Source organism: Mus caroli, unplaced genomic scaffold (genome assembly GCF_978045245.1).
Source record: "Mus caroli unplaced genomic scaffold, Mus_caroli_1 scaffold_5, whole genome shotgun sequence".
NCBI classification, from domain to species: domain Eukaryota; kingdom Metazoa; phylum Chordata; class Mammalia; order Rodentia; family Muridae; genus Mus; species Mus caroli.
In genome coordinates this window covers 21,478,306-21,502,513 of record NW_028227260.1, presented here as the reverse complement: position 1 = coordinate 21,502,513, position 24,208 = coordinate 21,478,306, and the positions used below count along the sequence as shown (strand labels likewise).

The window sequence follows — 24,208 nt, the reverse complement described above, 5'->3', positions numbered from 1 at the left end:
TGCATGGAAATGTTCACCACCACCATGTACCATAGATCACAAGGTGGCTCTTATTCAGAGTATGTGTGCTTCTGAGGAGCAGTTGCATCCTTGAAGACAGATGCTGAGGTCAGCAGAGCCACATTCTGGTAAGTCCCTTTGTGTGCATCCGCTTTAAGCATTTGCAGGGAGCTGAGGCCTATTCCACACACATTGAGGATAGCTGGCTTTCACAACAAAATCCTAAAAGGCAAATCAAACATTCCCAAATATTTGTGTGGCTCCTTCCTTGTTTTTCATGCTGAGAGTATTTGAGAGGCCCCAGAGGGTTTTTCCTTTTTAAGGGTCTCTGGGATAGGAATAGTGGTGAGCTAGGTGGTGAGGTTTGCAGGATTTCAGGTGAGCCTGGTAGGTTTAGGAACTATCTCAGATTTAGTTTCTAGTCATCTGGAGCCATTCCGACACAATACAATGTCAAGGCTGGGTAGGTGGGAGCTAGGTGGTGAGGTGGCTAGGGGAGCAAAGGAACTTCTCCAGATTAAAGGAATTGAAAGTTTCAAATATAGATGCTTGGAACCTCCACTCAGTCCTTTCACATGTCCTGTCCAAGGAGGGCCCAGCTAGGGCTCCCTCCTCCCTCAACAGTGACTGACAGTTAACAGTACCCTACACAGTGGCTTTCTGCAGCCAGTTAGCTAAATGCCTTAGGCAGATGTGGTGCTGGCCAGACGCTGGCTGGGTGGGGCTGGGACCTGTCTGGAATGAGGGCAGAAAGCATAGCCTGTCATTGGCTAGCTACTTGGAGTTAAGTTCCTTAATGCAAAGAGAACAAACATCCTTGGAGTTGAAAATCCAGCCCTTCAGGGCTCTGGTGTCCAGGAGCTGGACGCTGGAAGGCATTGTATCTCCAGAACACTTGGAGACAAGGTTATAGGATATCCAGTGAAGGACCTCAGCATTCTGGGATCTGCCATTGATTCATTTTTTTCCCTAGGCATCATTCCCATCTCAGGACTTTATTTCCCCATTTCTAATTATTGCTTCTCATTTGCCTGGAATATAATATGACAAGCATAAATACTTTGTGAACCTGTAAGGTAGGGAAAGGAGGCTGTTTTCTTTTTTTTTTTTTTAAGATTTATTTTTTTATTATATGTAAGTACACTGTAGCTGTCTTCAGACACTCCAGAAGAGGGTGTCAGATCTTGTTAGGATGGTTGTGAGCCACCATGTGGTTGCTGGGATTTGAACTCAGGACCTTTGGAAGAGCAGTCAGTGCTCCTAACCGCTAAGCCATCTCTCAAGCCCCCCGAGGCTGTTTTCTTAACATGTTTATTGAGTGCTTACAGTGTGCTTAGCTCTGCAATATATGCTGAGATATGGCCCTGTCTTCATGGAGCTCCCGTTTAGCAGGAAAGATAAACTGCAAGTCACTGCCAGCACAGCCGTTGCAGGGGCACATGGAGGGGAGGCAGGTCAGACATTAGTGTTCAGACCTGAAGCATAAATAGATGTCCAGAGGTGAGGAGATGTGGAAAAGCAGTTCATGTTGCAGGAACGACATGTGCCAGAGCCTCAGGCGGAAGGAAGAAAGCACTTTCGAGGAATAGACAAGAGGCCATTGTGGCTCAAGGATGGGTGTGGGGCAGTGTTCATGAGCTTAGGGCTTTCTTGTTCCTATTTGGAGTTCACCCCAAGGCTAGGGTAAGCCTGGCTAGGCTTTGGAAAGGGCCCTGAGGATAGAGGGAAGCAGTAGAGACTGGAAGTGGATTGTATGGATTCTAGAGCTAAGAAAGGGCCCTGTCTGCAGGACTTGGAGTTAGTTGATTGTGTGAGTTAAGGTTAAGAGAAAGGCCAGTCTGACTTGGACAGCTTGGATGATTGGAGGTCTTTGCTGTTCCTGGGGTGGGGAAAGCAAGAGGAGGAGTCAGCTAAAGGCTGGCTAGGGTAGGGATGCTTGTTATTTTTAGGATACACTAAGTCTGAGGCGCCCCAACATAAGACATCTGAATAGTGCACAACAGGCACCAGCTGTGTTTTCCTGGGCCCCAGAGTAAGAACAGGATGGTGAGGTCACAGGTGTGTGGCCAGAGCTGCCCAGCCACAGGCTCTCCTGTTGCCTTTTCCCTCTCTGTTGTCTGCTCCACTTCCTGTGTTATGCTTCACAGTGGCCCTGAAAGGGAAAGGGTTAAGTCACTGAGCAAAACTCTTCTCTGGAAAGTGGGAAAGGCAGGACTGGCAGGGCTGGCCCCTGGGAGCTGCAGCTGGCATAGAAGCCCTTCCGCTAGCCAGTAAGGCCAGAGCCGCTGCAGCTGCCCACGCTGCCTCCTTTGCTTTGCCTTCACCTTCACTGCTCCCCTTCCACCTTCTTCCTGGCTCCCCGAGTCTGGGCCTCCCTACCTAATACATTCCAGGTGTAGGTGCAGCCCCTCTCACACTGCAGGGCAGCGCGGGGGCTGGGGGGGGGGTAGGGAAGGTGGAAGTCTCTGTTGCTGTGTGTCTTTTAGCGTGAGTTTCCTAATCTCCGGGACTGTTGTTCTCTGAAAGATTCTTCAGGGATCTTTCAGCCATATCTCTGACAATGATGGGGAGAGGCCTCCTCCCAGCCCCCCCCCCCCCCCCCCCGATTGCCACCTTGAAAAGTTTCATGTCGTCTTGTTACTCATGCCTCAGTTTTCTTATCGATAAAATGGCTTGTAATTCCCACCTCTTAGTACCATTGAAAGGATTAAATGTCACAGGCAAAGCCCAGAGGCCTATGGTAGCCATGCTCAACAGGTGGCCCTGGCTTGCCATTTTGCCTTGTGGCCTGCATCCCTCTGTGACCTCCATGCCTCATGCCAACTACCGTCTCCATTCAGACTTGTCCCACTTTTCTGTTTGGTCTTTCATACCTATCTGGATTTCTGAAGGTTTCTTGCTTTTTGATTCCTTGTCTTTGTCCCAGAATCTTTCTTTATTAAGCATTGTTTGTTTCTTTTTTTAGTCAGGGTTTCATGTACTCTGGGCTGGCCTTAAACTCACTATGTAGTTGAAGCTGGCCTTGAACCCTGGGTCCTTCTGCTTCTCTTTCCAAAGTGCTATGATTACTGCCATGTACCACTATGTCTAGCTTTCTATAAAAGGTCTTTTCCTTTCCTAATTCTTCTGTGTATGCAGTTTTCAGATTTGACCAGGCTTCTAGTGGGGGGGTGTGTGGATGCATGGATTTAGGGGACAACTCTGGGGTCAAGACAGGAGTCAGAGGGATCATTCCCCTAGTGGCTTTGTCTTTCTTGGGAGGGTAATGCTAGCCAGCGTGGCAGCCCTAGCACTGGGTAATTACTGTCCCCAGTGCTCCCAGCTGCAGCTCCACTCCCTTCCCTTCCTGTCCTCTGAAGTCCCTAGCTCCTCCCGGGGGTGGAGCTACCACCCCCTGTCCTTTTCTGGACTCTGGTCCAGAGAAGACCAGCTGAAGTGGCCAGGCCTTCAGAGCAATCAAGCAGATGGAAGCAGGATGGGTTTGCTTGTGCTCTTAGCAGTGTGTGTGTGTGTGTGTGTGTGTGTGTGAGAGAGAGAGAGAGAGAGAGAGAGAGAGAGAGCGTGAGCGAGAGAGAGCGCTTGTCCTCTTGGCAGTCCTTATCCCCATGGGTTGTTTTGTGTTTTACTAGTGCGTGTGTGTTAATTTGCCTGTGTGTCTGCATATATCCATGTGTGTCTGCATATATCCATGTGTGTCTGCATATATCCATGTGTGTCTGCATATATCCATGTGTGTCTGCATATATCCATGTGGGTCTGCATATATCCATGTGGGTCTGCATATATCCATGTGGGTCTGCATATATCCATGTGTGTCTGCATATATCCATGTGGGTCTGCATATATCCATGTGGGTCTGCATATATCCATGTGGGTCTGCATATATCCATGTGTGTCTGCATATATCCATGTGTGTCTGCATATATCCATGTGTGTCTGCATATATCCATGTGGGTCTGCATATATCCATGTGGGTCTGCATATATCCATGTGGGTCTGCATATATCCATGTGGGTCTGCATATATCCATGTGGGTCTGCATATATCCATGTGGGTCTGCATATATCCATGTGGGTCTGCATATATCCATGTGGGTCTTTGCATTACTTTATGTTGTGTGTTGTAGATTTATGTCATTTGGCTCAGTCTTAGTCCTAGAAGTTTCTAGCTGCTTCTCTATGTTTATCTGTTTCTGTGTCTGTCATTATGTCCCCCATAAGTCAGTGTTCTAATAGTGGTGGCTGGGGTGCCTTTTGATATTCCCTGCCAGATCTTCCTATTCTGGAACTTTCTTACAAAGCCAGCACACTGTTCTTTAGTCACATGCTTCATCTACACACCTTCTCAGGTATCCATAATTTTGTCCACCTTTCTTCCCTCGTCTGTAGGACCATCCTGACCACCTATGTATGAAATAAAAACACACTCTACTCTGGACAGCTCAACTTAAAACCACATACTTCAGAAAGTTGCCTCATCCCTCCTTCCAAATATGATTTCTTCCCCAGTTCAGCAAATTCACAAGAAATGTGTTCTGTGACTACACATGAACACACCTTGGATCCAGCCACAACTCACTTATTCTAGCCATATAGCTTCTAGTCAGGTATTTCCCTCTTTATGCCTCACTTTTCTTTCCTTTCTTTCCTCCTTTCCTTGTTTTTCCTTTTCTGTTTTTTTTTTTTTTTTTTAAATTGAGACACAGTCTCACTGTGTAATCCTGGCTGGCTTGGAACTAGTTATAGTTGGAAACCAGACTGGCATCCAACTTATAGAGAGCCACCTGCCTCTGCCTCTCTGAGTGCTGGGATCAAAGCCCTGTGCCACCACACATGTACCTATTTCTTTGTGTACAAAATGGCACCAATAATTCACATAGCATGCCACGGGAAAGTGTCAACACAATACCTGACCTAGAAGAGATGTTTAATATGCAGTTGAATTTCCATACCTCCTATCATCTTTTAGAAAGTAACAGCTTAGTATGTGCGGGGTGTGTGGCTTCATTGGTAGTGTGTTTGCTTGGTATGCTTGAGTAGCATGCACAAAGCCCTGGGTTGAATTCTCTCAGCACTGTATAACCCACATACACTGGTGCATATCCAGCACTCTGCAGGTAGAGGCAAGAGAATCACTATGATTCCAAGACCAGAACTATGAAGTGAGTTCCAGGCTAGCCTAGGCTACAAAGTGCAGCCTTACCAGAAGAACAAGAGGAGGAAGAGGAAGAGGAGGCTGCTGCTGCTGAGCCAGGCATATACTCTATATATGAAGACACAGAGATCATGAGTTCAAGGTCATCCTGGACTATATAGGGAGTTTGAGGTCCGTCTAAGCTAGAGGTCCCTGTCTTTAAGGGAAAAAAAATGACAGCTTAAGTTCTAGAGAATTCTACATATTTTTTAGTCTTTAAAGGCAGATTTTAATTCAGGGACTGCCTGACAAATATTATATGAAATAACTCCCTTGACATGAAAGAGACAGGGCCCTTTCAAGGGATGAGACAAGGGGCTTCCAAGGCTAAGGGCCAGAACATTATCAATGTAGGATAAAGAGCAAGACTGACAAGGTGTTTTAGTAGGTAAAGCCTGTGAACCTGACTTTAGTCCCCAGAACACATGTCAAGGTGGAAGGAGAGAACTGACTTCACAAAGTTCTCTTCTGAGCTCCTCCCCACCCCAGGTCTCGGGTTCTGTCTCTCTCAATAATAATAATAGTAATAATAATTAATGAACAGATGTTTTAAAAAGGTCAACAGCAAAAGTATAAGAGGCCTACATAAGTAGTTAATATGAGAACCCACAAAGTTGGTCTCTCAAGTTTTATTTTGATTCAATCGATCTGCTCAGTCTTTTTAAATTTTATTTATTTATTTATTTATTTATTTATGTATTTATTTATTTATTTATTTATTTATTTATTTATTTGAGACAGAGTTTCTCTGTGTACCCTCCCTGGCTGTTCTAGAACTTACTCTATAGACCAGGGTGGCCTCAAACTCAAGAGATCCGCCTGCCTCTGCCTCCCCAGTGCTGGGATCAAAGGGTTTGTGCCACAACTGTCTGGCATAGCTGCTCTCTTAAAGTTAGGGGACTCCACCTGAAACCCTTGATTATTGGAAGATGTGAAACCAGGCACCATTTGTGCGAAGTAACAGCTGGATGGAGGGGATGGATTCTGTCTGTAGTGTAAGTGATGCAGGTGCTCTCACCATTTGTGCGAAGTAACAGCTGGATGGAGGGGATGGATTCTGTCTGTAGTGTAAGTGATACAGGTGCTCTCACCATTTGTGCGAGGTAACAGCTGGATGGAGGGGATGGATTCTGTCTGTAGTGCAAGTGATGCAGGTGCTCTCACCATTTGTGCGAGGTAACAGCTGGATGGAGGGGATGGATTCTGTCTGTAGTGTAAGTGATGCAGGTGCTCTTTGGTTTCCCTGCTTCTCACTGTTCCTTCCCTATTACTGTAGTCGGTCTCGGTCTACGGAAAGCTCCTCACTTCACACAGGGGTGCACAGTTTACAGAAAGGTCCATCCCTTTATAAGAAAAAATTCCTCTGTTTTTTTTTTTTTTTTTTTTTTTTGGTTTTTCGAGACAGGGTTTCTCTGTGTAGCCCTGGCTGTCCTGGCACTCACTTTGTAGACCAGGCTGGCCTCTAACTCAGAAATCCGCCTGCCTCTGCCTCCCGAGTGCTGGATTTCCTCTGTTTAATGGACAAGTTTTCTCCTTTATCAGACCTTCATTTACTGGCAGGCCATCTGCTTTACAGTGGGTTTCTGTAGAACTCTCCTCACTTACAGAATATCCCTTCACTTTGAAGAAAGAAATTACTTCCATTTTATAGAAATTCTTCTTTTTACAGAGGAACCTTAAAACTTAAAACAAACAAACGAACAAAAACCCAAACAAGTAAACAAACCCAAAGAGGTGGAAACAGGAAGATTGGGAGTTCAAGTTTGTTCTCGGAATAAATTTGAGGCCAGCTTGGGCTACTGAGACCCTGTTTCAAAAACAAAACAAAACAAAACAAAACAAGCAGGAAGTTAAAGGAGGACTGCAGTACACACCTCTAAACCCACTGCTTAGAAGGCTGAGGCAGGGGAATTACCTTGAGTTTGAAGTTAGCCTTGGCTACAAAGTGAGTTATAAACAAGCTTGGCCTATATGATGAGCCTCTGTCTCATAAATGCAAAGCAAAAATAAAAATCAAAGAGACCTTTTTATAGAACCTGTTCTGCAGGAGGACACGGAAGCTCCTTAGGAGGCTCCTTGCTCTCCAGATGCCTCCCACTTTCTGAAGGTGCCTTTGCACTGCTGAAATCACCCCATTTTTGCCAAACCTTTATAGTCAGAAGATGAGTAGACTTCAGAGAATGGTTGGGCTCCCCTTGGGGTTCGTGCAAAGAACACATTTCACAGAGCTTTGTGCTTGGATTCCGAAGGAACATCTACTAGTCCGAGCCAGGTCTGGATGTAGTCTTACCCTGAAGGTGGGCTGAGACGGTGAAGCTGCAGCTCATTCGTGCTCAGGAGACAGGTGGGAAGAGTGAGGGTAGCTGTACCTTCAGCCCTTGCTTTCTCCCCCAGTCCGAGAGACCATCCTCTTTCCCCGCCGACCTAGTTTCCCAAAAGTTCTTTCCTTTTTGCTGTTGTTCTTTCTTCTTCTCCACTCCCTCTGTTCTCTGTTGCTACCCAACTGCAACCTCAGAAATTCCAGCTGTCCCAGCCAGTCCCCCTCTTAAGGGAAGGCTGCATCATCCTAGAGGAGGCCTGACTGCTGGGGTTATGGGTGGCTCCCCCCACCTCTCACTATTTTCTCACAATGAACAGCACACACACATATAGTGCCCCAAATTTGCAAATGGGAAAATGAGCCCAGAGCTGTGGAGCTTTTGGTCCCAGGTCATCAGAGAGTTAACAGCCAAGGCTGGTCTGCAGCTCTCATAGTTGTTTTGAGATTAAGCCAAGGCTACAGCTGGGAGAAGGGAGACAGGATGCTGCTGGCCAGGGAAGGAGGGAGAGCTGGCAGCTGAACTTTCCAGAAAGAGATGCAGGAGAAGCAGGGTCAGGTTCCAGTGAGAATGGGCCAGAGGAGGAGTTTTTGTCTTCAAATTCAGCTAGACGCTGAACCTGCTCTGTCATATAAACCCAGAAACATGTCCTCCGGGTATCTGCCAAACAGGCACATGTCAAAATCAGAAGCAATATCTTGAATAATTTTACTATATTTTCTGTTTTTTGCAAATTTCCTACAGTGTATTTTGATCATATTCATCCCACTTCCCCTGACTTCTCCCAGATCCATCCCACTTCCCTACCAACCCAACTTTATGTCCTTTTTTTTTTTTTTTAGCCCCATCAAGTGCAGTTTGTGCTGCCAATATATTCTTAGATATGTGGCCTTTCACCGGAGCATGGTTGATCTACCAGTGACTATACTCTAAAACAAAACTGACTCTTCCTCTCCCAGCAGCTACCAAATTGCCAATAGCTACTCATCTAGGGATGGGACCTGGGACGTGGTACCCACCTCCTCTCTTCACAATGGGATTTTGTCTGACTTGTTCAGGTCTCTTGTGTGCTGTCACAACTAACTACTATGATTTCCTATATATAACTTTCCTTCTGTCTCGAGACTAACAATGTTTTCTTATCACTATTCACTATCTCTGGCTCTAAAAATATTTCTGCCCTTTCTGTTACAATGATCCCTGAGCCCTGGGAGGAAGGTCTGTGATGTATGTGTATCATACCCATTCATCCCTCCCTTCCTGAGCATCCCACACTCTCTTAGTCTCTGCACCTTGACCAGTTGTGGGTCTCTGTGTTAATCACCATCTGCTAAAACTTAGAAGCTTCTTTGATGGGTGTCAATAGGTGGGGTAATCTGTGGGCACATTCACCATGCATCAGGAGTCAGTTTAATACCAAGTCAAGTTATTCTGTCCTATGCCTTGATGTCCCATGCTCAATCCTAATTTAACCCTCCAGCTTCCATTATTCCCCTTTAGCCCTTTATGTCACTTCCATTGAAAGCTCCCTGCCATGGCTTCTTACTAATTTACCAACCACTATGGGTATTCCAAATGGAACTCCCATATCTAAAGATTTCAAGCTAACACTCAGAAATGAGAGAAAACATTCAACATTTATCTTTCTGGTTCTGGGGTATCTTACTCAGAATGATTGTTTCTAGCTCCACTCGGTTACCTGGGAAGTTCATAATTCCTTTTTTTCTTTTCTCATTTCTTAAGACATGGTTTCTTTGTGTAGCCTTGGCTGTCCTAGAACTCACTATGTAAACCACTGGCCTCAAACACACAGAGATTCACCTGGCTCTGCCTCCCAAGTGCTGAGATGAAAAGCATGTGCCACCACCGCAAAAGCACCAATTTCATTTTTCTTAATAGCCGAATAATATTCCATTGTGTAAAAGTACTACATGTTTATCCATTCATCAGTGATGGGCATCTAGGCTGCTTCCATTTATTGGCTATTGTGAATAGAATGTCAATGAGCACGGAGCAACAGGTACCTCTATAGTAAGATATAGAATCCTTTGGGTATAGGGCTGAGAGTGATAAAGCTGGATCATGTGGTTGATCTGTTTCTACATTTTTGAGGAACCTTCATACTGATTTCCATAGTGGCCTCACCAGTGTGTTCTCCTACCATCAGGGAATAAGTATTCTCCTTTCCCCACATCTGTGCCAGCAGGTAGGTTCTCAATTCTAGTCCCATTGATTGATTAGTGTGTCTGTTTTTATACTAGTACTGTGCTGTTTTCATTACTATACTTTTGTAGTATATTGCTGTTTCTTGAGCTGGAGCTCAGTAGTAAAGTTCTTGCCTAGTATGTGCTAGTTACAGCATTATAGCACACATACAATCTCCCTCTCCCTCCCTTTCCCTCTCCTTCTCTCCCTTCCTCCCTCCCCCTAAACTAACCAACCAAAAATCCATTGCCCTTACAGCCAGCCGAGGGCTTAGAGGTTGTTGAGGTAAAGTAAGAGAGTGTATATCTCACTTTTACATCTGAGCTTAGGAGTATCTGGAAACTCTAGGATGCTCAGGGTGTGCTTCCTGTCGTTGCTATGAGCTGTGGGAGTACCGTAGTGGTTGGGTTATGCATGTTGTGCTGAGCACACTGCATACTGATAGGATACATCATGGTGGCTCTGTGGTTCTCTTTGGGTCTTTGAGGGCTGTGCACAGTTGGCATGTGGTACGGGGTGTTAGAAGATTTATGATGACTGTGTGTGAGAGAAACAACAGGGACTCTGGTAGACCCAGAGGTAGAAGGAGCAGTGCTGGTAGAGAGCCTTCAGAGCCTTCATGGGGGTGTGGGTGGGTATATTTGTGTCAGCAAATGTTTTAAATTAATTATCAACCATAAGAAAAATAGTCTGGAGCAAACCAATTTAGGATCTAGGTGGGTGGGATGGATGGGGAAATAGGAAGTACTGTGGTTTTTAGAAAGGAGGAAGTGGGTCCTACTCTAGTAGCTCCCTTGAGGGCAGGAACGAGATTTTCTGTTTCTGCACAGAATCTAGCAGCTGCAAAATATAGTTCACTTACTAAACACAACTGAGGGAAACCCAAGAGTTGAGCAGGGCTATAAAGGACCACTGAGATCTAGTGAAGATGTTTATATTTATGGGTAGAAGGGAGTTATGGAAAGTTCCTCTGGTAGGTTGTGTGATCTGTCTATAAGAAGATTCCACCAAGAAAGAGTAAGCCCTGGGGTAAAGGGAGTCACTGAAGATAACAGGAGACAATGGGAAGAAGGGATCTACAGAAGTAGAAGGCAGGGCTCTTGGATCTTCTTCCCTTCAGTGGGACCTTATCGTGGCCATCTCCAGACTCCTGAACTGAAACCCTGCTGTCCTGTGGGCAGGGTTGTGGGTATCCTTTTTACTAGTCACAATTTCTTTCTTTCTTTCTTTCTCTCTCTCTCTCTCTCTCTTTCTTTCTTTCTTTCTTTCTTTCTTTCTTTCTTTCTCTCTCTCTCTCTCTCTCTCTCTCTTTCTGTCTTTCTTTCTTTCTTTCTTTCTTTCTTTCTTTCTTTCTTTCTTTCTTTCTTTCTTTCTTTTTTTTTCGAGACAGGGTTTCTCTGTGTAGCCCTGGCTGTCCTGGCACTCACTTTGTAGACCAGGCTGGACTCGAACTCAGAAATCCGCCTGCCTCTGCCTCCCGAGTGCTGGGATTAAAGGCGTGCGCCACCATGCCCGGCTCTACAATTTCTTTTTTATGACACTAGTGTCCTCTCCTGTCTCTTGTGGCTTTCCTTTGGAAAGCAGGGTTAGGTTTAGTCTACCTGAGAGTCAGCTATTTCCTTGTGTGATTGTGGGCTAGTCACCAAGTCTTTCTTTGTCTTCATCTCTTCACAAGAAACTGGACAGAGTATCCCTGCCCACCTCATCTGGGACTCCAGGGTATCCCTGAATCTCAACTTCACTCAGTCTGTTCTACAGGACTGCTTATAAGGAGGCAGAGACTAGAGAGGTAGCCTATGTGTCTCCTATAGGAGTGTCAGGTGGATAAGGAGAATCCAGAATGGGCCAGGGCAGAGCCTTAGAGAATGGTAGGCCACACCAGTCTGAGAAGCAGGGGAATAGAAGAACAGAAGCCCAACCCCCTCACAAGAGTCCTGCTGCCTAGCTGTTGGCCTGGTGGGGAGGATTTACTTAGGGCAGCTTACCTGCTTTGAGGTGTTAAGGGCTGGAAAGCAGATAGAGAGCCCCTGGGACCATGATACCTGTGTATGTCTACGAAGCGTGCATGGCAGTGTGTTTGGCCTTGTTCAGCAACTCTTTGGCCACAACTTTCTCTGGCTGTGTGTCCTTGCAACTATGTCTACACCTGTACCACCCTCCAGGTGATTCATCCTCCTCAATCCTATGCCCAGAGAGGACAGGGCAGGGCCAGCCAAGATGTGCTGAGCTGGGCAGGATAAACAGCTCTACTGGGCCAGAGGTGAGAAGAAGAATACTCTTGCTATGCAGGCTGGGCTCTGCCTGCTCAGGTAGGAAGGCACAGGAGGAAACTTCATCCAAAGCCAGGTACAAGGTAGAAGAAACCCACTGGGGCCAGGATCTAGAGCACATGTTCCCTCAGGCTGGGAAGGGTCTGTATCCAGGATAAGGCCAGGAGTTCATGGAAGCTGGGTTCCCTCTACAACTAGGAGAACCCTGCAACTCTTTCTGCTGGTGTCATCTGGTGAGCAAGGGTATGGATGTCTCTATATGTAAAGACAGCATATGACAGCATTGTTTAGAGCAGGAAGAGACATGTGTCCTGTTGTTTTGTATCTGTGTTTGTCTATATCCTTGAGCTAAGACCCTCAGATGCCATGGTTATGTTTGTTGCAAGATCGTGATATAATCAATCATGAAATGTGCCTGATTTGGGTCCATGTTTCTAGGTATGTAGTGGCTTATGACTTTACACTGTTTTGCTGTTGTATGTGGGATTTTTTTTTCCATAACCTGGTATAATGGATCCTGTGTGGCTGTGATCTTTATTTGTAACTATGCTTGTAGGCATTTAAAGGCATGTTAATGATATATATGAAAGTACATGATCCTGTAATATAAATGGAAAAATATCCTTTGTAACTTTGTGTGCTTGAACAATATATGGTGGTATATAAAGTTATATTATGGTATGTGTTATATTGTGGTTAAGTGACTTTGTGTAAGAACTAACATTTGTGTTTTTTATATCTTTATGATTGTGTTTCATCTTATCTTTTTTTTTTTTAGACAGGGTTTCTCTTTGTAACAACCCTGGCTGTCTTGGAACTCACTCTGTAGACCAGGCTGGCCTCAGACTCATAGAGATCTGCCTGCCTCTGTCTCCCAATTAAAAGTGTGCACCACCATTGACCCCCCGCTTGACCTTATTATAGATGATTTCAATGCTGTGTAATCATATGTGGAATTGTATCTGCTGGTCTGTGAACTTGTATGTGCCCAGGCTTTCAGGAGGGTGAAGACATGTGCTTAGATGTTTGAATTTGTGTGACCTGGCAGTTGTGTGAAGCACTATAAATTCCATGTGCTCTTGTGTCTTTGGGGACCCATTTGTGACTGTCCACTTAAGAGACTGTGACATAAAGTAAAAGCCTTGAGATGAGATGCCACGTGGCTGTGGCACATCATGCTCTCCTTGTAGCTGTGGGACTTGTTATTTGTTTATTTGTGTTCAGTGGGTTTTTAGTTTGTAGCCCAGGCTGACTTTGAACTCATTGTCCTTCTGCTTCAGCTTCCCAAGTGCTAGGCTCATAGGCCCATACTGTGCCTGGTGCTCTGGGAGTTCTTGACTAGTGCTTGCTCCATCGTCCTCACCTTATTACAAGCACCTCTCCGTACACAGTGCTTTTCATGGCCTCTTTCACCACAGAAAAGTTGAGCAGCTTGTATTCTGAATACTGGTCGGGAGGGTGGGGAGGTGTTAGGTGGATGTTGAAATAGAGGAAGGTAAACAAATTAGTAAGACACTGGGATTTTAAAGAGAAAAATGTTTGCTTATAAAATATAGTTCCACCAGTGTGCAATGTGTGCACATAGTGGGACTGGCACCTAAGCCTTGCAAATGCTAAACAAGTGCTCCATCATCAGCTAACTCCCTAGTTCCTAGTTTCATCATTTCTTCTAAAGACACTTAGCTGTACAAAATTGTAGACAACAAAGTTCAGATGTTTTTTAGGGCTTTAAGAAATGGGATAAAGGGGGCTGGTGAGATGGCTCAGTGGGTAAGAGCACCCGACTGCTCTTCCGAAGGTCCAGAGTTCAACTCCCAGCAACCACATGGTGGCTCACAACCATCCGTAACGAGATCTGGCACCCTCTTCTGGAGTGTCTGAAGACAGCTACAGTGTACTTATATATAATAAATAAATAAATCTTAAAAAAAAAGAATAATTAAAAAAAAAAAAGAAATGGGATAAAGATGACAGGAATGGTAATTTATGCCTATAATCCTGGCACTGTGGAGGCTGAAGCAAGATTGTCATGAATTTGAGTCTAGCCTATGCTACACAGTGAGATCTTGATTAAAAAACAAACAAAACAATTAATAGACTGAAGAATGGCTGTATAAACCACAGCTCCAGGTATGTGTGTGTGTGAACTTTAGGCTAGTCACGTCTATCCTCCACCTAGTTGAAATCCAGCGTTTGCTTTAAGTCCTTAATTACTTACTGACAGACATGGGATCAATATAGTAATCACAGAGAATTATAACTTCTTGATGAAAATAGCCAATCTCCACCTTGGGCCTGACTTTCTGGCTAAAGCCTGGAAGAGAGGCTTAGGCTTTAGGCAAAACCATGTGGCTAGCACAGGACTCAAAGGAGCCTAGCCCTAGATACCAGCTAAGATATGCTACTTCTATTCTCCCTTGGGGTAAAATCAGTCAGTCACTTCATGTCTAGTCTCCCTTTCTACAGGACTGCACCAGGGAAACCGGATCCTGGTTAAAAGTTTGTCCCTTGACCCTGGCCAGAGCCTTGAGCCTCATCCAGAAGGTCCCCAACGGCTTCGCTCAGATCCAGGCCCTCCCACTGAAATCCCTGGCCCACGTCCTTCACCACTGAAGCGGGCACCGGGCCCAAAGCCACAGGGTAAGTGCTTCCATTAAGAGCAGAGAAATGGACCAGAGAGGTGTACAAAAGAAAAGGAGAAATTAATGCATGGCAGAAGAATAGGGAAGTGCCCTTATCTCAAAGGGCAGTGAGTGATACCTATCTAATGGGCAGAAAGGTGTTGCCTGTGGCTAATATAGCCTACTGAGATTTCACATCGGTCAGTCCTACTCTGTGCCTACCTCAGGCCAAAAAAAAAAAAAAAAAAAGCATGGCAGTCCATGCCTATACTGCCAACACTCAGGAGGTTGAGACAGGGTGGTTGCTGTGACTTTAAAGTCAGTCAGGGCTAGCTATGGTATTGTGAAAATAGGTATAGCCTGGTTATAATCACCTCGAAATCCAGTTCAGTGATATCTCTCCTCTCTTCTCCATCCATCACTCCAGTTCCCCCAAAGCCCAGCTACCTGCAGATGCCCCGGGTGCTTCCTCCTCCTGAGCCCATTCCTCCACCACCATCACGCCCTCTGCCTGCAGACCCTAGAGTGGCCAAGGGACTTGCCCCCAGAGCTGAGGCCAGCACTAGTTCTGCAGCAGTATCATCATTGATTGAGAAGTTTGAAAGGTGAGTCTTGTCCCCATAGGACCCTGTAAGGGAAGGGTGGATCTGGGACAGGAAGGGTTCTTGTAGAAGAGGCCTCTTGGTCATGCTCATACCCTGCCTCCATGTCTGTCCATCACCCACCTCAGAGAGCCTGTGATTGTTGCCTCGGATAGGCCAGCCCCTGGCCCCTGCCCAGTTCCCCCAGAGCCAGCCATGTTGCCACAGCCACCCCCACAGCCAACAGGGTCCCAGCTCCCTGAGGGTGAAGCTTCTCGCTGCCTGTTCCTGCTGGCTCCTGGGCCCCGGGATGGTGAGAAGGTGCCTAACCGGGACAGCGGCATTGACAGCATCAGCTCGCCATCCAACAGTGAAGAGACCTGCTTCGTCAGTGATGATGGGCCCCCCATCCACAGCCTCTGTCCTGGGCCCCCTGCCCTGGCTAGTATGCCAGTAGCTTTGGCAGACCCCCACCGGCCTGGCTCCCAGGAGGTTGACAGTGACCTGGAAGAGGAAGAGGAAGAAGAAGAGGAGGAAAAGGAAAGAGAAATTCCAGTGCCCCCAATGGAGAGACAGGAGTCTGTGGAGGTACTGACTTATGTGTTACCCAAGAGGCAGGACCATGCAGAGAAAGGAGGAGCTTGGCTTTTGTATTTGGTTCTTTCCCAGCTTGGTATTTCTCAAAACAGGCCGTTGCTTCCACTTAATCTATTTAGCACCTAGTATAGAACCCAAGTAGCAAAACTCTGCTCCTCTCCCAGATGACTGTGAACACCAAAATGGCCATTCCTCATTCTAAATGCCTGTTAGGAAGGTGGCTCCACTTTCTTCAGAGAACCACTAATGAACCTCAGTCTTTTCACAACCCAGTAGCTGAGTGACACTGAGGATGTCTCTTCCCTTTCCACTTCTCACTACAAGCCTCAGTTTCCTTGTTTGTATGCCAGAAACTCTTAACATGCCAGAGATACTTCTCAGCAACTGGAGGAGGGGCTCAGAGCCAGAGCCCCAAAGGAGCCTGAAGCTTTAGGTTGGGAACTCTTTCCATGCGTTGTCTAGCTAATGTTTCTTTAGAAGGAATCCTTGCACTCACGTAAGGTCTCAGCCAGGAGACCTGCTTTCCCAGAACTAAGCACAGCTGTGGGGACTGGGGCCAGGAGTACCGAGATGAAATGACACTCAGCAAGTGTGTAGCCTGCAAACAAGAAAGTGAGCCAGCAGGCATAATCTTAGACATTTTTGTACTTCTGTGCCTTTCTCACACCCCACGTACTCAGCAAGCCTTTGCTGACAGCGAGCTGAATGAGTGACTAAGTAGCTGGTATTTAGAGACTGTAATCTGCAGTCTGTTCTGTTTTTATTTATAGGAAATCTTTTAGGGTTGGGAGTGTAGGAAAATGTAGAGCATTTGCCTAACATACATGAACCCCCAAGTTTAATCCCCAACATTGCAAAAATTAAAATAAAAGAAATTTTCTTCATTACAAATGGACATAGGCCCTATTATTTGTCTTTATAATGGGGACTCTTAAATACAGAAATAATTCTCAGCAACTTACACATGTTAGTGAATGGTAGGTATACTAGGATTTGAATCCAGGAAGTTGGACTTCCTACTTCCCATGTTTAGCCACCAAACCATGCTCAATGAGTAGAGAAAGTAGACCAATGGGTGGTATATGACTGCCCATATGAGGAAGTTTGTATCTTCAGCATTGAGGGACAAACTTTATGAAGGATGCAACTACAGGAATCCTTCCTGGGTGATATTTATGCTTTATGAATCGGATCAGAGTTATCTGAGGGAGGAACTAAGGTTAGAGCATCATGTGCACTTAGAGGAGTCAGGCATGGTGACATTGCCTGGAGTCCAGCCACTGGGAAACTGATGTAGGACTATCACTTCAGTCCAAGTGTTTGAGGGCACTCTGAGAAACATAGCAATACCCGATAAATGAGTGAGAGGGTGGGGAAGGGAAGGAGAGAAGAAAAATGTACAGAAGGAGCTGGGGTTAAGGTAGAGATGATGTATCAAAGGTCACTTCTTCTTTACAGCTGACTGTGCAGCAGAAGGTGTTCCATATTGCCAATGAGCTCCTGCAAACTGAGAAGGCCTATGTTTCCAGGCTCCATCTCCTGGATCAGGTGAATGGCCCCTCTGGGGTCCCAGGACCCTAGGATGTGGTAGGTAGGTTCCATAGAGGAAATGAGGCCCTAAGCCTAACTCCACCATTAGGACCAGAATCCAGAAGTGGTAAGGTCTCTGGCTGGCCTTGAAGCCAGTTGTGATAATGTTCACAAGGTCAATCCTCATTCCTAACTCTTTTTTTTTTTTTTTTTTTTTTTTTTGGTGTTTTCGAGACAGGGTTTCTCTGTGTAGCCCTGGCTGTCCTGGCACTCACTTTGTAGACCAGGCTGGCCTCGAACTCAGAAATCCGCCTGCCTCTGCCTCCCGAGTGCTGGGACTAAAGGCGTGCGCCACCACGCCCGGCCTCATTCCTAACTCTTAACAGACATAAACCAACCCTGTGACTCTGACACTTCTGACTCTTCCCCTCGTCTTTAATGTATCCATCTTCATGGACCTCATTCTAACCTTGACTTTTTTCTTCACTCTGCATCCATTAGAATCCCTGAGGGTAGGGATCTTTATTTGTCTTTCATTGTTCCATCCTAGCCTCCAGGACAGTGCTTTATACACTAGACACACTCATAAACATTTGTTACAATAAAGGGATCTAATTCCAGCCTTCTCTCTAAACCTGAATCTGCTTCTGACCTTGCTCCAATCCTAACTTGCCATCATCCCAGTTCCTAATTCCAGCTCCTAATCTTGGTGACCTGCAATTCTCTAAATTCCCACCCTCCTTGGTCTCAAGACCAGCACTAATCTCAGAGGTCCACAGATAAATGCCTTTACCTGCTAGCTGCCCTTTCCCCAGCTAAGCTCTCATTTCAATTGGGCTGAGCACTCATGCCTTGCTCCACCAGGTATTCTGTGCCCGGCTGCTGGAAGAAGCTCGGAACCGCAGTTCATTCCCCGCAGATGTGGTCCACGGCATCTTCTCCAACATCTGCTCCATCTATTGCTTCCACCAGCAGTTCCTGCTGCCTGAGCTAGAGAAGCGCATGGAGGAATGGTAAGGGGCCTCAGAGCCAGTCTGCCTCTTCTGGCATCAACTTACATGCTAAGCCCAGATGTATTCAGAGAGTTTCATTCCTGGGCTGAAGATGTTGAGATGTAGCTCAGTGACAGAATTCTTGCCAAGAATATGCAAGGCCCTGGATTCCATCCCTGGCTTCATAAAAATAAGTTCAATCTTACCTACCTTCTTCTCTTCTGAATAAACAAAACCAACCAAACAAACCCAAAAAAAAAACAAAACCGCCCAATCTCTGCCTTCTTGGCCCTCCCAATCTAATGTGGAACACAAATGAAGGCCTAGAATGCTACAGCAGAATAGCAGAACCCTTGAGAGTGTGCGAAAGCTCATGAGATAGCTCAGTTGGTAGAGGTGCTTGCTGCTGGCAACCTGAATTCAAGCCCTGGAACCCACATAAAAATGGAAGAAAAGAAATGGCTCTATAAAGTTGTTCTTTCTCTTGCCCTACGACACCACCACCACCATCAAACTTAAGACAAGAGAAAGTGTTGAGATTTAGCTGTTCCAGTTGGATGCCTATAATTCTATCATTAGGGACTCTGTGGCAGATCAATGAATTTGAGGCCAGCCTAGACTGACATAGTGAGACTCTTGTCTTATTTTTTTAAAAAAGCTAGGTGGTGGTGGCTCAGGCCTTTAATCCTACTACTTGGGAGGCAGAAGCAAGAGGATCTCTAAGTTTGAGGCTAGCCTGGTCTACAGAGTGAGTTCCAGGACAGCCAGGGCTACACAGAGAGACTCTGTGTTAAAAATCAGATCCCCCCCCCAATAAATAAAAAGAATAAGTTTAAAAGCTAAACTGAAAGCCGGGCGTGGTGGCGCACGCCTTTAATCCCAGTACTCGGGAGGCAGAGGCAGGCAGATTTCTGAGTTCGAGGCCAGCCTGGTCTACAAAGTGAGTTCCAGGACAGCCAGGGCTATACAGAGAAACCCTGTCTCGAAAAACCAAAAAAAAAAAAAAAAAAAAAAAAAAAAAAAAAAAAAACACCAAAAAAAGCTAAACTGAGCCAGGTGTGATGGCACCCACCTTTAGTCCCAGCACTTGGGAGGCAGAAGCAGAGGCAGATAGATCTCTGAGTTCACAGCTAGCCTGGTCTATAGAGTGAATTCTAACACAGCCAGGGCTACACAGAGAAACCTTGCCTCAAACAAACAGAAGAAAAAGCTAAAATGATTAGGTTCAAATTCTGCCTCTGCTACTTGGCTAAATTTAAGGAAATTTCTTACCATGCTGTACCTTGGCTTTATTTACATCTTGGTTCATGTGTGTATTTTTGCTTGTTTTTTGTCATGTTAAGGATTAAGCCTAAGGCCTTGCACAAGCTAGACAAATGCTATACCACTGAGCTATACTCAAACCTTCCTTGTCTTTAAAATGAAGTCAATAATAAGGGCCTACCTTGTAGAGTTATTCTAATAATTAAATGTGTTAATACATGTTCAGAGCTTAAAACAGTTTCTAGCATATAAGAATTTGAAGCTTATGAACTGCTGTCTTGTTTTGAGACAGTCTCACTCTGTAGACCAGGCTGGCCTAGATCTTACAAAGTACCACTTACCGCTGTCTCCCAAGTGCTAGGATTAAAGACGTGCACTAGAAATGTGGTAGTGCTAAGAATGGGAGACTGGAGATGCAGACAAATGGACCAAGTCTAGCCTAAGAGTAAAGAAGAATGATTTGAGGAGAAGCAAATGCCTGAGGTAGGAGGGCAGGGTTTATAGGGGCTGACTCTGGCCTTCAGGTTCTCCTCTTCTAATATAGCCTAGAGCATCTACGCCACCTGTTTGAATAGTCTACCCAAATAACTACCAGGCCATGGCATTACCTGCTTAAAATTGTCCCAATGTTCCCTACATTCTCGGGATAAAGTATGCCTCTTTTACAAAACTGTGACTGCAGAGGGCTAGCATAAAGCCCATTTCCTAAATCTCCTTTACCATCCTGTGACCTGAAGTCTGCTTTGTCTCTCACATCACACTGTAGACAGTGAGCGTGCAGCAAGACTTGGTTACTTTTCCTACCCTCCAAGATGGTAAAGCTCACAGGAATTGACTGAGTATGGCTCAGTACTGTATCTCTGGCACTACCCAACAAAGGCTGGGCAAGAATCAATGATCAGTATATGAATAGCCTTTACGGTATGGCAAGAGCGGGTGTTCCAGGATGGTAATGTTTCTGGTTCTTAAGCAGGAGAGAGTTAGGCTAGGGTTTCACAGCCTACAGCCTCAGCTCAAACTGAGTCCCTCAGCCTAATTGGCCTATAGCATAAGAAGCATTTCCTAAAAAGGAAACCAGTTGAAAAATGGCTTTCTTCCTGAGGCTGGAGACCATGTCAGCCCCTGCTTCTACTCTAGGGACCGCTACCCACGCATTGGTGACATCCTTCAGAAGTTGGCACCCTTCCTCAAGATGTATGGCGAGTATGTGAAAAACTTCGACCGGGCTGTAGAGCTGGTCAACACATGGACAGAGCGCTCTACCCAGTTTAAAGTCATCATCCATGAAGTACAGGTAAGAAGTGAGACTGGATGAACCATGCTTCAGGAGGAGGAAAAGTCTACAAGGACCTGGGGAAGGCCTTTAGCTCGACCTGAGCTTTTCTGCTTCTGTCACAGAAGGAGGAAGCCTGTGGTAACCTGACCTTGCAGCACCACATGCTGGAGCCCGTGCAGCGCATCCCCCGCTATGAACTTCTTCTCAAGGACTATCTGTTAAAGCTGCCTCATGGCTCCCCGGACAGCAAGGATGCCCAGAGTGAGTGTGTGCCCCTAGGCCCTCCCTACTTCCCCGAACTGGTACCTCTAGCCAGACTTCTGAGTCAGGGCTCTAGATTTCACTCACAGGGTTGGTCTGCTAATGTTGAATGATTAAAATCTCCAAATAGGATCTCTAAACTGAAGGGCCTATATTGAGGCTCTGTGTTGAGATTTCAGGATGAACCTCCAAGTTCATTACTCTGCATTCATGACCCAGAAAGAACCCAGTTAGGAACTTCGGACTGGAACTGTACAGTCTAAGAGGTATGCTTAGTCTGATTGTCTTTAGGAAACCATGCTTTTATTAGGCTGAACCCAAGATTCATCTCTCAGTGAAGTTGGGAATGAAAGAGAGCCTAACCCTCCAGAGCCTGAGCCTCCAGGCTCAGAGCCTAGCTTGAATCCTTCAGGCCAAGCCCATTTTATTAATTCTCCATAGGTGAGCTCCCAAGTCAAAGCCCCATATAGTCAGACTTCTACTTTCCCACCCTCTAGAATTAGAGCTCTACTCCAGGTCTATTGGCTACTCCCAAGAATGAACCTCCCTAAAGAATTTCAAGTGTGATCAGACTTGTTCCCGTATTTTATGCCTCTCAGGTTTGGATCTATAGGCTGAGATACCTCCTCCTCGGACTGATTCTTCATTTACTGAATCACTAGAAAAGTAGTTGGTTTAGATTCCTTCCATATTTACCTCATCTGTATCAGGCCAGGCCTCGGGTGCAGCTCTTGAGTCTAGCCCACTTGTTCTTCCTTGAACTCATATTGTCATTTATTCATCGCTAACATAACAGGCAAGTGCTTGTGCCTACCTCAGGGAACTGAGCAAAATAGATGAGGTCCTTGACTCAGGGAGTGTGTGTTCTAGTTGGAGAGAGCCCATAAACAAGTGTGATAAATCCACAGGAACATATTTGCAGGATGCTAAAAGTGTGACTTGGAGACGTAGGGGAGTGATGTAAGGGTGACTGGATAGTCTACTTTCAGCCAGTGACTTCTATGCAGGGAAGATGGCTAAACCAAAACCTGAATAACAAGAAAGTTGCCATAGGCAAAAGGGAGGGGAAAGCTCTAGGCAGCTACAGTTGTAAATGTAGAATCCCCAAAGCAGGGGGAGATGGGCAAGCTGATAGAGGTCGATGTATCTCTGTGACAGCAAGAAGGCCAGTATGACCTGAGTTAAGGGAGGGCAGAATGATAGAAAAGAGGGTTGGAGGAGCAAAGCTTTGGAGGCCGAGATGAGGTGTATTCTGAGTGTAGTGGATAGTCACGAGAAGGTCATGGTTAGGATTGGCTGAAGATATGAGAAGGAGTCAGAAAATCTGGGGGAAGGTGGGGTCATTTTGGTAATGCAGTAAAGTGTCAAAAAGGTGGCTTGGATGAAGATGGTAGGAGCAGAGGAGATGAGAAATGGTTCCATTCCGGATAGATTCTATTTGAAAGTAGCACTAGGATACCACAGATGCTGAGATTGGGAGAGTCAAGAATGATGGTTCTTGGGGCTAGAGAGATAGCTCTGTGGGTAGGAGCACATACTGGCTAGACTGTGGTGGCGTATGCCTTTAGTCCCAGTACTTGGGAGGCAGAGGCAGGTAGATTTCTGAGTTTGAGGCCAGTCTGGTCTACAAAGTGAGTTCCAGGACAGCCAGGGCTACACAGAGAAACCCTGTCTCAGAAAAAAAAAGAGCACATACTGTTTTTCCAGAGAACCCCAAGTTCTGTTGCTATCTCTCACATCCAGACAGCTCACAACTCCCTGTTGTACTCCAGAGGGAACAGATGCTGTCTTCTGGGCTCCTTGGGCACTTACCCATACACACAACGGAGCTGTCACTTTAGATACTTAGATGAGGCTAGAATTACAGGGAGGAATTTAAGTACCACTGGTACACAGTTTAGTATTTAAAGCCATGGAGCAAGTGGCATTTAGCAAAGGGAGTGAATCTAAACGGAAAGGAAAACGGAAGGACGCATTAAAAGCTCGGGAAGGTGAGGTCAGCAAAGGAGATGAAGAAGCAGCCCAAAAGAGTGGAGAAACAGAGAAAGTCTACAAGCCACAGGAATGGGGAGCAAACAGTTGTATACTGTGCTGTACATACTCCCCAAACCCTTTACCTAAGGGCACTTTGCTCCCCAGCCTGGACTTTGAAAAGAGCTAAAAATTCCAGGAAATTTGGTGACTTAAATTCTGCAGAGAAACAGCTACATATTAAGTACCATGTTCCTCTCCCAAATGAGAGCCCCATTGAGGGGCCAGCGTAAGGCATAAAACTTAAATCTGAAGAAAGTGCCATGTACTGTGTCTGTAATTTTAATTAATCTGGAGGCCAAGGCAGGAGGATTGGCTACCTGGGCTACAAGTCAAATCCAAGGCCAACCTGGGCAAATAAATAAGGAAAAAAGCAGGGGTAGGCATGTTAGTGGGAGAGTACTTGCCTGGTATGTGTGAGGCCCCATGTTAAATCTCTAGTACTTCAAGTAAAACAATCCTAAACCCAGCTGGGCGTGGTGACACACATCTTTGATCCCAGCATTTGGGAGGCAGAGGCAGATGGAAATCTTTGTGTTGGGGCTAGCCTGGTCCACATAGCAAGTTCTAGGATAGCTAGGGCTATATAGAGAAGCCCTGTGTTAGAAAACACAAAATAAGAAAGATAAAATGCCAGGCAGTGCAGTGGTGGCACATGCCTTTAATCTCAGCACTTGGGAGGCAGAGGCAGGTGAATTTCTGAGTTCAAGGCCAGCCTGGTCTACAGAGTGAGTTCCAGGACAGCCAGGGCTATACAGAGAAACCCTGTCTTGAAAAACCAAAAAAAAAAAAAAAAAAAAAAAAGATAAAAAACCCCAAACCAAAACAAGCAATACAGCATAAAACCATGTGTGTTTTCCAGAAAGCTGCCCAACTTCAGGCTTGGTTTTCTTATAAGCTTACTATAGGAATGATAATGTCTACTTCATAGAATTGTTTTGAGGCTAAATGAGAAAATAGTTAAAACTTTTAGCAGTGTACCTGGCATTTGACTCAATAAACATTAGCTATTTTTGATGACTAAATGTTCTGGGTAATGTCATCCATACTGAGTTAGCCAGCAGGTTGAG

At 45.6% G+C, this 24,208-nt stretch overlaps 1 protein-coding gene across 1 annotated transcript in view; it reads left to right on the top strand.

The window, feature by feature from the left end:
• Window positions 1–24,208, top strand: part of Fgd1 (FYVE, RhoGEF and PH domain containing 1) — a 43,450-nt gene that overhangs the window by 5,690 nt on the left and 13,552 nt on the right. Inside the window, exons 2-8 of the mRNA XM_021153177.3 lie at window positions 14,453–14,626; window positions 15,035–15,212; window positions 15,338–15,776; window positions 17,244–17,333; window positions 18,180–18,328; window positions 20,708–20,864; window positions 20,969–21,107. Of these exons, the coding sequence (XP_021008836.1) occupies window positions 14,453–14,626; window positions 15,035–15,212; window positions 15,338–15,776; window positions 17,244–17,333; window positions 18,180–18,328; window positions 20,708–20,864; window positions 20,969–21,107 (1,326 nt within the window). The remainder of the gene's footprint in view (window positions 1–14,452; window positions 14,627–15,034; window positions 15,213–15,337; window positions 15,777–17,243; window positions 17,334–18,179; window positions 18,329–20,707; window positions 20,865–20,968; window positions 21,108–24,208) is intronic.